General features: G+C 45.5%; 2 protein-coding genes across 2 annotated transcripts in view; one reads left to right on the top strand and one right to left on the bottom strand.

The window, feature by feature from the left end:
- Nucleotides 1–4,044, top strand: part of SCAF4 (SR-related CTD associated factor 4) — a gene marked incomplete at its 5' end in the record, with an annotated part of 47,967 nt that extends 43,923 nt beyond the window's left edge. The window contains one exon of the mRNA XM_082008658.1: nucleotides 2,374–4,044. Within this exon, the coding sequence (XP_081864784.1) occupies nucleotides 2,374–3,215 (842 nt within the window). The 3' untranslated portion in view covers nucleotides 3,216–4,044. The remainder of the gene's footprint in view (nucleotides 1–2,373) is intronic.
- Nucleotides 4,045–7,236: 3,192 nt separating this feature from the next.
- SOD1 (superoxide dismutase 1) lies at nucleotides 7,237–12,783 on the bottom strand (the record flags this gene model as incomplete). Its single annotated transcript, XM_082003945.1, has 5 exons — nucleotides 7,237–7,347; nucleotides 8,284–8,398; nucleotides 11,137–11,206; nucleotides 11,716–11,809; nucleotides 12,709–12,783. The coding sequence occupies 5 exons, from the start codon at nucleotides 12,781–12,783 to the stop codon at nucleotides 7,237–7,239; spliced, it is 465 nt and encodes a 154-aa protein (XP_081860071.1).
- Nucleotides 12,784–13,029: the final 246 nt, after the last annotated feature.

The following is a 13,029-nucleotide window of genomic DNA, read 5'->3' as shown; positions in this document are numbered from 1 at the left end:
TGAGAGTGTATTTTTAATTGGTGCCTGATTTGTCAGCACCACGAGGAAACTCCTAATGGTTTTTTCTACAGTGTATTTTGCCTCAGAATTTGAGTGGGCTGATTTAAAATAAAAAGTGTTCAGCTACCCTGCTGATGCAGTCCAGTTTGAAAGAGAATGAGTTTCAGATACCATTATGCTGCTTCTGTGCTGCATAATTAAATTACTTGTTAAATTTAAAAAAACTTTTCATGCTTGCCTCACATCCGTGCTGTTGTAACCCACATCTACTCTGTTGCTATAGAGCAGAAGCAAATGCTTATCCTCTTCAGCTCATTAGATCTTTGCTATTCTTTTCTGCCTTATTTTTAATCTTCTGTAGAAGAATTTACTTACCAACAAAAATATCCCCAAGCCTCAGCATTCAGCAAAATAACATTCTTGGAAGACATCATCAGCCATATGTCTGTCTTGTCAGATCTGTAGTACTAAGTCACGGGAGGAGTTTAAGCTAGGTGACTTACAGCCCTGGTTATGAACAGGAGGAGGGGGAGGGCTGTGCATTTTCTAGTTGCAAAGGAAAGAAAAAAAAAACCCCACCAGGAAAAATACCCTGTTGCTGCTGGAACGTTTCTTTCAAAGAGTGTGACCTGTCAAGCCGTGTCTTAAAAGTGACTGCTTGGAGGGGAAGGTAAGATGATACCATGGACTGGAAGAATATTCACATCTTTGTTACCCGAGTTCTCCTGATCAGCAAAATACAGTTTCCCTCTAATATGAATATAAAGAGTGCTCAGATAAGAAGGTTTCAGTTAGAGATGTTCGTGAGCATAAGAAACTGTGTGGTGAAAGGGCAGCGTACACATTCTTCAGAAGGCTCGGCCGTATTTGGGATAGAAATGCTAAATAAATCAGGTGGAGGAAGAGGGAAGCTGCAGTAGTTGAGTGGAAGGTTATCTGAGCTGTCTGCTCCACTGTGCTCATTAAGCTGAAATCAAAGTGAGGTTTTCACTGGTGACACTGCCAAGTGTTTAATTCTAGTATTATTTTACATAGCTATTTCACATTCTAGTTCTACCCAGGGCAGGAGTTACAAAACTTTGCATAACCTGCATTCTTAGCTTTCATTTTTATTTGTATATGCGGAAATAAAACATTATTTACAGTCTCGGCAAATGTATCGAGGAACGTAAGATGGATTACGAGAGATTTTGTGCTTGTTCTGCTGGCAACCATCAATTCCTTTAAATTTCAGTTTGGGATTTTAAAAAACAACACGTGCTTTCTCAGATATGGAGCTTGTTTTCAGGTATATAACTGCTAGTGAGCAGAAAGAGCAGACAGATCCAGTATAAAAAGGCCACAGAAAACACAAGACAATAGCGTTGCTAGTTCAAACAAAAGGAGGCACACGAGTTAAGCTGGCACACACCTAGTGCTATGAAGTCCACATCTGGAGCTTGGTAATCCTCGCTTGTTTTGGCTCATCGTGTGGATGTCAGTAGGCTTTGGGCTGAGCTTTCTCAAGTGGGATGTTTTAAGAGTTAATTTTTTTTCCTCTTATGAAGACCATGCTAAAAACAGAAGTCCAGGAATAAAAAAGGGTAATAGTTGGTGTTGGATATGTGCTATAAAGCATGGAAAATTATATTTAAAAAGAAATCCAGAAACTACCTGTTGCATTTCTTTTTAGTTTATGTTGCAAGGTTTATTCTACTAAAATCAAAGTTTGTGGTATCCCTTTTCTCTGGAATAGTAAATTGAACTCTGTGATGTCCTGCTGCTGCTATTCCAGCCCCGTTCTGACCTTAGCTCTCCCTTCATAGCTTACCATGTCTGCCACCTCTTCTGCACGTTGAAAACCTTGTTGATAACCAATTCAAATCTCAAGCATTTTAGCCAGATACACAGTTTTGCTGATGTTTGTAATAGAGGAGAAATGTTTTAAAGCTAACTAAAGGAAGCTGAGGTTTCTTTTAATTGGAAGCCTGGGAAGCCTAACCCACTGGGAAGGTGTTTCCTCCGCAGGCAGTTGGCAAAGCAGGACACCAAGCTGGAGATGGGAAAGAGCTCTGACCTGCCAACTGGCAATGGCTTCTTCACAAAAGGAAGCCTTTTGGATAAGGGATCAGTTGCTACCACTGCAGTGTTAGTTGCTTCTGGCATGACACAAACTTCTGTTTAAAGGCATGTTTAAACTCTGTTTAAACTCTCTTTACAGCCTGTAAAGCGGCTCAGGAAGCTCTCTCCCCTCTGCTCCCTCCTTTTGGTGTTACTCATTTCAGGAGAAGATTTCAGAATGTTTTTGAAATTATGAAAATGCCTTTTTTTCTTCCTCCTGGCAGCCTCTGATTTTACTCTGTGTACTCTGATTTTACTGTGTGTTTGTTTCAGGCACTCAAGGAGTTGCGCCACCCCCGCCAGCCCCCGTTGTTGGGTTGCAGACTCCATCCACTGGCCTCTTGGGTGCCCGGCCTGGTTTGATACCCCTCCAGCGGCCGCCAGGAATGCCACCCCCTCCTCTGCAGCGGTTTCCCTTGATGCCACCACGACACATGCCTCCCCACATGATGCACAGAGGGCCCCCGCCGGGGCCAGGGGGCTTTGGGATGCCTCCCCCCCACGGAATGAAAACCCCCTTCCCACCGCCAGGTCACTATGTGAGACCGGGGGGGATGCCGGGAAGCGGGGGCCCAGGCGGACCTGAGGATAACAGAGATGGGAGGCAGTTTAGGAACGACAGGCAGACGTTCACGCCTAACAGAGACCAGGAAAGGTTTGGAAGGAGATCTTTTGGAAATCGGGTAGAAAACGACCGCGAGCGCTATGGGAACCGCAACGATGACAGAGATCACGAGCGAGTTGGTAATCGTGACAGGCGAGACTGGGGACGAAGAAGCCCCGAGCGAGACAGACACAGAGACTTGGAGGACAGAAACAGGCGGTCCAGTGGCCATCGAGACAGAGAGAGAGATTCGAGAGACAGGGAGTCTCGGAGAGACAAGGAAGAAAACCGAGGAAAGGAAAAACCTGAGATGACAGACAGGGCAGATGGTGACAAAAACCATGAATCTCACAGCGGCAAAATGGAAGATGCAGACATTGTTTCAGAACTTGCTGCGGGAGAGTCTGAACCTACAGGTGTAAAACCTGTTGAAGAGTTAACATCCGAGGCTACCTCATCTGTGGAACATGCGGACAAGGAGATGGGCTCCGTGGCGGAGGCTCCGCGCTAGAGACTGGGAGTTGTCGCAAGATGACAGTGACATTTGTTGGAGTGTAGAGCTTTAGAGTTGTACAGTCTGCTGTATCATATTTGCTTCTGCTTATATCACAGCCCCGCAGTAGTTGGTGGGGAATTGTAAGCAATTTGATTGCTTCCCTTCTATTTAAAATAGCCACAACGTAACATGAAATACTGAAGATATGATTAAAATATTACCCATTTTTGCTGTAACTTTTTTAAAGTTTTGACTTTAAAAAGTTTACAAATCAGAAGTAGAAGTGCTTTCTATTTTTTTTTTTAATTTAAGAAAAGGTAACGGTGAAAGCTCCTCAAAACAATAGGGATGTGTTTTTAATAAACTCTATTTTCGTAACAAACTTTAACGTGTGCTATTCTTCCTACACTGCACTGAAGTGGAAAAGGAGTGTTCAACATCTTAAAGTTTGAACTGTTAATGCTGTACTGGAGTCTAAATTAGACTGTTTTGTTTATATTTGTTAAAAGAAATACATCTGTTTGTGTAGCTATTCACAGAAGCAAATTTTTATTTGTAATAGTCATCTTGATTTTTAGATTGCTGCATTTTAATGATTACTTGACCATACTAGGTAAAAGTTAGTGGTTTTGAAATGTTAATTGAAGAGTTAACTGTTTAGTGTTGGCAATGCAATCAATTTTTTTTCTTTTCTCCCCCCCACCTTCCCCTCCAACTGGTTCTGTGGTAAATGTTGCCCTAATTAGCCTTTTTTTAAAAAATGGACACCTTCAGACATAACTTAGTCTGCTCTGCTTGTAATGTTATAAAATTACTGTGTGTGGCGGGCTGGGACGCGCACCAGCTCGGCATCTTTTGTACTTGTTATTCATTGATGCTTTTTGGAAACCGGGGGTGAAAGAGAAATCAAAGACACCAAAACACAACATAAAATGTTAACCTATTTTTTTTTAAACAGGGGCTGGGGAAAGGAAGTGGGGCGGGAGGGTGCACAAGGATTTTGAAACGCTGCCTCTTCCTTCACGCAAATCTGGGCTGCTACTGTTGTCTGTGTTAATGATGCCTACCTCCTGTAACCCTGCAAGAGGTAGGTTTAAATTTTTTACCCTAGTATTGTACCTATCGGACCGATGGACAAAGAGCGCATTTTCTTGTATCTGTGTAAGTTTTACCATCTTCTCTCCATATCACTTAAGTAATTTTGTTAAATTTTAAAGAGGGCAAACACCAGCCACTTGTTTGCAGTCAGCCCTTCAAGCGCAAACCATGTTGAAAGCCGGCTGCGCTGTGCTGAGCGGGGTCAGAGCCCCAGCCGTTCTGCCCTGAAAACGTGCCCGAACCTCGATCAGCTGCACAGCAGCCCTTCAGTTGAAGCTTGTTTAGAAGCGCAGTGGAAAAACTGTATGAATCCTGTGCATATTTAATAGGTTTTTTCTCCTTGATAGAGGTGTGTTCTGCTTTTAAAGTTGGGTTGTTTTTCCTTTTCCCCCCCTCTAAGTGAAGGGCAGCTGCTTTCTTACATCAGTACTTTTTCATAGCTACTCCGCAGCAGAGGGAATTTTTTCTGGGGGAAGGGAGCAGGGTGGGAAAGCAAACATGGAGTTTGGAGTGGGGAGAGGACATATATTTTTATGTTCTTGCAACAGCAGAATAAAGAGAAAAAAAAAAAAACCTGTTTACATACTTGTAGTGAACTCAACTTCCATATATTAAAACTTGTGTCCTTAATGTTTGTTTCATGCTGGGCCAGTGGAACCAACTTTTCTTCATCCAAAGCCAGACATTTATGTCTTATGTTTAAGACCTGTCTTAGTAAAAACTGCCATAATTCTGTACAGAGGTAGGATTTTTTTTTTTTAATGAATACACTTTTATTAAAAGATTTGAAGACAAGAACGAAAGAGATGGAAGGCTCATCTGTTCACACAACTGCCACCTCGCATTCTCTCCACTTCCCTTATCAGGAATTTGAAAACAAGGCCTAGGAAAACCATGGCTTGTCCTCTGCAGAACAATTACTGCCTTCTGAAGCAGCGATTGTGTAATAAACCTACTAGTGATGCATTATCTTTACAGCATTGCCAGTGTAACTGCCCTTCTACAACTACCAAATTTCTGGCTTTAAAATAAGCCAGAAATTTGTACTTAAAGATTAATTAGCTCAGTGCAAGCAGCCATTACTGTTAACACAGCATTAGCAATTAACACCTTGGTTATTGAGCCTGTGCCTGCCAGTTACAACAATCTGTACATCAGCCAAGCGTTACTTCTATGCCCTTCAAGACAGCATTGACTTCTAGGCTAGTGTGCCTAGCACATAACCCAGCAAGAGAAAACAGGTTGGCAAGTAAAGACGTGCAGCTACCCAGCGTTCAAAGCAGCCCAGGAGAACCGCTGGGAGAGGCAGCCAGCAGCAGGGCTGCTAGAGCTCTCCTGCTACAGCTTGACCAACAGTTGTACCTCCTGGTTTCTCCCCCCACCCCCTTAGGCAAAGGGGAGACAACATGAGCCTCCTCAGTCCTTCTGAAATGCAAAGAGGTGATTGGTGGTATCTGTGGGTGTTCAGTGGTCTGCAGCCCCTCCAGTTTTAAGGAGGGAGCTGAAAGGTGCAGCCACTGTCTTAATTCTGCTGCTGCAGCTGCATCAGAACTTAAGACTATTCCACTGGAGGAGGTACAGGTGGGTAGAGATTGTACACACAGTTGTTTGCCACCTGCAATGAATGCAAATTTAAAGTGTTTTTACAGTACTCTTACTATACTACCAAAAGCCATTCCCTTTGTAACACACTACACAGGAATGTGGGTGTCTAGAACTACAACCAACTACTTCCATGAATCTCGCTTGTGTACAAGATAAGGAATGTTGATACAAGTCATTAAAATGAATAATTTCCTCTATTAAAAGACTTGGAAATCTGTGTTTGAGGTACACATAAGAAAATGTAAGCTGGCACTAGTATACAGGGATGACACTGCTGAGAAGCTTTATGAAGTTAGATACAGAACTGGCTACATACATCCTTTTTAAGGACAGGCCTATTCCACACTAGACACTCCTGCTTAGGTGAAGACAACTCCTTTCTTCAAGCAACACATCCAGACTTCCACCACACAGCAGCCCACAACCACCCCACCCACACAGCCAGGGTGAGGCACAAGGACACAAATTGGAGCCAGACCCTTCTATGTGCTTACAGCTTCCCCACCACACACACTCTTCAGTTACTTGCAGGTGTCACAAGGGTTACACACCATTATGTTTTAACAGCAGGAAGGTACTTCTGCAAAGCAGCAACCAGCTGCAACATGCCCAGGGTGTCAGGTTATCACCACATAACATGGGATTCTGTCACAGGACAACCCAAGTAACAAGACATACCAACTGAGCTCAGGTCTTAGCTGTTCCAGGGTTACTGGCTGGAAGCAACCTGTGGGATGCTGTTGGTGTCTAGCAAATTAGCTACTGACATCATGAAGCCCAGGCCTACTTTGCCATGTTAGCAAGTCAGCAGGTAGGGGTTTGGCATTTGTTTTTTTTTATAGACAGCAAGACCAAGGTGTATTTGCCCAGCAAGTTTATTACACAAGTTTGAAACCTACAAATGCTGCAACTTTGCCAGGAGGAAGCCCCGATACATACAGCATCTACTGCTCTTTGAATAGTCTTGCCAAAGCTCATAAGGCTAATCCTCCAAATCACAGATTATACTAGAAGTTTTGGTGTTCAGGATGTGATCACTACTACACATCTTCCATGACACAGAACAGGGGTTCCAGTTAGTGAGATTATGCTTAATGGTTACAGCAGATGCTTTAGCAGAAGGCTACAGAGACGTTCCATCATGGTCAATGCAATTGCAATGTACATCATACAAAATTAAGTCAGTCTTCACCAGTTTAAGTGATTCTCAGAATGCAGAGCAGTAATGAGATTAAATGATAAATCTTTTGCTTGCACAAGGAAGGGCAAGTACAATATTTGCAATGAAATACAGCCCATTCATCACTCATCTTAAGCATTTTGGGTACAATACTTAGCTCTTCGCTATTCCAATTACACCACAAGCTAAGCGAGGGCCAGCATTTCCAGTTAATTTGCTCTCATTATCTCCCCCTCTACCCAGGTCATCGCGTTTTTCATGGACCTAAAAAGAGAATTGAAGATATCTTAATTCATGTTATTGCATAACCAACATTTTTCACTACTCACATTAGTAGCAGTGACAAGCAGTATTGCCAGCTGCCAGCAGGATGTGTTACACAGAGAACCTGCTTAATGACATAATGCCGAATGCGAAGTTGATACTTGTGCTAAAAACTTAAGACTAGACTTGTCTAAAAAGATAAGTTGCCTCCAGCTGAATTTCTTTGAATTGGAAGTCACCAAAACCCCATGTTTCAAGAAATTAATCCTAGTCCAAGAGCAAGCTTGGACTTGACATTCAAGTTCACCCTTACAACACGAAGCTGACCACTGCACATGCGGTGCCTTGGCCACGCCACCCGAAGTGCTACACTACACATCCCCCTGCTCCTTGGCCATCAGTCCAAGCCTGCTTTGTGCAGGAGCACAGCAACCTCGGCACACACTGCAGTCCCCAGGGAAACCAATCACTGACAATGCCCATGGGTGGCCAAGTCCACACAGCCTCTCCCTCCCTCCATCCCAAGGACCCCATGGCAGAAGTCAAGCCAACAACTCCCAGACCAGTACTAGCAAACGGTGTCCTGAAACACCCACTGCCATGCCTTTCAGTGATGGCATTTGTGCCAAGCTGCCAGTTCCTTCCCCAAATCAGGTTGCTTTAGTCACTCACAGCTGGAAGAAGCAAAGTTAAATGGAGAGTAACATCTTCAGAAGGCAGGCAGAAAATTAAGATCTCATGGCAATGAAGTGCCATACTAATACAAAGAGGACTTCAAGGCAGGGCTTCAAAGGATGCTCCATGCTGGAAATCTTGCACTACAAGTTCTACAACAAGCTCCAGGGACTGGCCTCCAGCATCAAAAAGCTTCCACCCTCTGTCAAGAGTGCTCTGGAGTTCTTTAGAGCATCCCCAAGTAGACACCAGGACACTTACCACCATGGTACGTCCGATGATGCTATGTGGTCCACTAAGAGAAATGATGTGATCTTCTATTTGCACTTCTGCCACTCCGCCTTTAGCAGTCACATTTCCAAGGTCTCCCACGTGCCTACACAAAGATGCAGAGAAACTCAGAGAACACTTGGTTGAAGTGAAAGCTCTTCCAAGTGATGGCCCAATGCAATACCCATAGTTACTACACTCAGGTACTCCACCACCTTATCTTAAACAGCACATATCTCCTCATTAACCACCATCAGTCAATCTTGACCATTTCCACTGTTTTCAACTCCTTTATTTCAAGGGTTGGTTGCAATTCAGTCCTAGGTAAAACTTGAAACAGCAAGGTTAATCAACTTGGGGGAAAGGAATGCCATTGCTCCCTAAGAAGCCAAGCCAACAGTGCACACCTCCTATAGCCAAGGATTCCTCTATACTGATGGCATCTCCCTCTGCTCAAAGAAAGTCTCCCACATTAGGTGAAATAACCTTTCCTGCACATACAAGGCTTAGTGTAAACACTGCCACTATTCTTAAGAGCTTTTAATGTCTATCACTTAGTGATAGACATTAGCTATTCCACAAGCAGCTGCAGGCTTTAGGTTTAAATAGGATTAGTAAAAGCAGTTTGTCAAGTGACAGGTCAAAGGGCATGTGTTAAGTGCTAGCTAAGTTCTAATCAGTACCAGAGATGGCTATCCAAGTTTGCATAGCATTCTCCCATACACTTGGCATTACACTCTACCACACGGGTTTTATCAAACCTAGATCTCTGCTAGGACTTCCCTTAAAACTTAGGCCTCAAGCAGTTCAGTTTTCACTGAACTTTAGGACATTCCAGACTCTTGTTTCCTACACATCTGCTCCAAATAAACCATTCACTCAAAAGACAAGTTGACGATGTTCTACAGACTCTTCAATCCAGGTTCAGAATCTTGAATACCAACTTGTTTCTAAAACTCTCCATGAATACAGGGTGACCAGCTCAGCTCCCTGAATGCTGACTACCAGCTTCTTAGACAGCATAGCCCCAATTTCCTATTTTTAACCAAGTCCTATAAAATCAGGTCAAGGGCAATTTTCCCTTTAGGAATTTGCTTGATTTAAGCTTCCAGGAAGCTTCAAGTGTTTCAACTCTACACTGATAAAAGCATGATCTAGTTCTTACACCCTCATAAGGAATTACCCAGCCTACAGCTGCCTGAGTAAGCAGGTTACACCAGCAGCAGGATTTGACAAAGCAGAAACAGTAGAAGCCACAAAGTTCATTGAGTTTTGACCTTTTGCACTGGAGCAGTTGGTTGCCAGAGAGGCCCGTGAGCACACCATTTCATGCTGTCCTGTTATCCAGATAGCTGGCTAGCAGCCCGCATGCTTAGGCTGGCATACAACTGATCACTCGGGTATGAATTTGGGCCCCTCTCTACAAGAAGGACACTGAGGTGCTGGAGCATGTCCAGAGAAGGGCAACAAAGCTGGTGAGGGGTCTGGAGAACAAGTCTTACAAAGAGTGGCTGAGGGAACTGGGGTTGTTCAGTCTGGAGAAGAGAAGGCTGAGGGGAGACCTTATTGCTCTCTACAACTACCTGAAAGGGGGTTGTGGCAAGGTGGGTGTTGGTCTCTTCCCCCCAAGTAACTAGAAATGGCCTCAAGTTGCACCAGGGGAAGTTTAGATTGGATATTAGGAAAAATTTCTACACCAAGAGGGTGGTCAAGCATTGGAACAGGCTGCCCAGGGAGATGAAGTCACCACCATTGGAAGTATTCAAAAACCATGGAAACATGGTACTTCAGGACATGGTTTAGTGGGCATGGTGGTGCTGGGTTGACAGTTAGACTTGATGATCCTAAAGGTCTTTTCCAACCTTAATGATTCTGTGAATTTATTAGTCATAGAAGGTGCAGTTATGGACATAAATGTGAGCATTCAAAGGCTAATCACAATGCCAAGTTGGTCCCAATGCTAGTCCAGACCCTACCTGTGCAAGCCCAGCCTACCTTTTACACTTGCTCCAAACTCCTCTCACTACCACACTGGCCTTCAGCTCTTGTGCAGTCTCCTCCCAGTCTCCAAACCCAGTCAGCATACTATTTAAACCAGTTGCTCAGCCATCAGGTCTCAAACATGCAAGGGTTCCCTAAAGGTAACTGGACTATGAAAACTACTTCCAGGGGAAGAACTAAGTCTCAGCTCCCACTGAGGTACAGAGATAGTCAGCATGAGCATCAGACCCTGTACTGATACACTGCACACACAACCCCTGAGGAGTACATACTGTGGGTAGTACGGTACATACACTAACAGGCTAAGAACAGCCCAGCACACACAATAAAAAGCCCCCATGCTCAGGAACACACAGCTTTGTATTCATCCTGCCATGTCTCCTGAGGCCTCAGCACCTTCCACTGATGATCCTTATCTGCACACACAAGCCTGCAGACAGCTCAACAACTGACAGTTTAGGGCCCCTGTTGTCAAAAGCTGGCCCCAGAAGAGAAGCAAATCACCACTGACCAAATAAGGCTTTAATACAGGAACTTCCCCCACTCATACCTTGAGGAACCTTCACTCAGTAAAAGCCTTTACTACTTCTTCTCCCCAAGCTACACTAAAAGCAAGAATATGTCCTGAAGACCCACACTCTTAGAGCTGAGGTGTCTAACAAATCATCATACAGTTATCAGAGCCTTTGTTAAGCGACCCTAGAAGTCCTGCTGGAATTGCCAATTTTATTTTGGTATTGTCCTAGCATTATTCATGAAGTGGCCTCCCAAGCACAAAGTAGCACTTAGATGACTGCTGCATGGGTAGCTACCCAGTAAAGAGGCTGGGCACATTAAACTCACCTTTCTGCATCACTTGGTCCACCATGCTGCTTGCCTTCAGGATTGAAGTGAGAACCTGCACTGGTACACCCTGAAACAGAATGCAGCCATCAAGTAGATTTTTTTTTTTGTAATAGCCAGTTTAAACCTGTTGCTTATACGCTACACCAAGGTACTCCTCCTATAGCCAGAGGAAGTGAAGTCACCAATGATGAAATAGCTACTCTCCTGTTAGATGTTCTACTAATCCTCTGAAGGTAAGTAACCTTCTACAGACCTGCAAGTCCAATAAAGTAAGATTACTTATTATAGAACACTCTGGGCTCAGTTGAAAGCTTTCTTATTTCCTAATACTAGGTTTATCGAATTATTTAGGTTAGTGCTTGGTATGTCAGATCTTGAGCACCAGCCTAAACATGTTTAAAGTATTAAATGGGAAACAACTCCTTAGCAAATGTCATCACTTCTTAAACAAGATTTGCAGTCATGAGACCTACTAACTACACTTATACTAGTTGCTGCTGCAACACTGAAAGAAGCTGTTTAAAGCTGAGCAGTCACATTACAGCTGTAACTCAAAAGCTTGGATAAGCATCTTACCATTTGTATTGTCACCAAATTCATGGACATGGAAGCCATGATCTCCATCAGCCAAGCCACTGATTCTTCCAGTAACTTTTACTGGTCCATCACCCTTTAATGGAAAGAATTTATCACCAAAAGGACTACAACATTAAATGGCCTTGTGTCAACTGAAGCTTCCCAGTCAACAGAAAGCACTAGAAACTCTGCTACAAGTTCAGCTACCAAGACACACACGCTTACCCTCCTACACTGATTCTATATGGCAATACAGCTTTTGACCCAATAGCTGCATTTGTTTAGCCACCCAAAATACACTCTTCCTATTACGTACCAACAAGCAAAGAGAATGCCTTTTATCAGATTGCTTGCTTTTGAGAGTGATCACATACTTCCCTCTAGAAGCACAAGAGACCCGAAAGTCACTCCTCCACCACAGACAGGCTACTGACCATCTGCAGCCCCAGCTTCTTTACTGAATGTGACTCAGGAGCGGTCGAAAGGGCTCCGGCCGCTTGGCAATTAAAAGCTCCGTTAAGCCCTACGCCGACAGCGGTAAACAAGCTTCGCAGCAAAGCCTAAGGCCGGCTCCAGCATCGAGCTCGGCCGAGTACCCGGCGCCGGGCAGACGGCTCACGCTCGCCCGTGGGTGCCCTCCCACTCCCTCTTCGCGCCGCGCAGGGCATCGCGGGGCGTCACAGGCTTCCCGGGAGGCCTCAGGCGCCCTACCCCGGGCGGGCTCGGCCCCGCCGCTCGCGGCCTGGCCCGGGACAAACCAGGTGCGCAACAGCCCCAGTCCCTCCCACCACCGCAGCGGGGGCAGGACAGCCGGCGGGACCGCGACCCAGGACAAGCCCGCCCAGCGCAGCTCCCGCCGGCCTCGCAACCGCCGGGGAGGAGGGGAAGGGAGAACCGCGCCGCCCGCCCCGCACGATGACTCAGCACGGCGGCCGGGGGAGACCCCGGGGGAAGATGGAGAGCGACAGGGTGGCGCCCGCCGCCGGCCCTTGCCTGCTGCTGGAAGTGGATGACGCCCTGCACGGGGCCGTCCCCCTTCATCACGCACACAGCCTTCAGCGTCACCATGTTCCCGCGGCGGGCGGAGCGCAGCACACAGCACCGACGGCCACAACCCGCACCCGAGAACTAGGCGTCTGCCCCTCCCGCCGCCTTTATATAGAACGGGCCGTCAGTGCCGCGGCCAATCGCGGTGCGCTCGCGGGTCTCCTAGCGCAATTATAACGCAGGGTTCGACCAATCGAGGAGGACGGGTGGTGGCAGCGCGCGAGTGCGCACCAATCAGCGGCTCCCGTCTCTGAGCCAATGGGTGGG

The sequence above is a fragment of the Phaethon aethereus genome (assembly GCF_964289735.1).
Source record: "Phaethon aethereus genome assembly, chromosome: 1".
NCBI lineage: Eukaryota > Metazoa > Chordata > Aves > Phaethontiformes > Phaethontidae > Phaethon > Phaethon aethereus.
The sequence above is the reverse complement of the archived record's forward strand: the minus strand, read 5'-3'. Positions and strand labels throughout refer to the sequence as shown.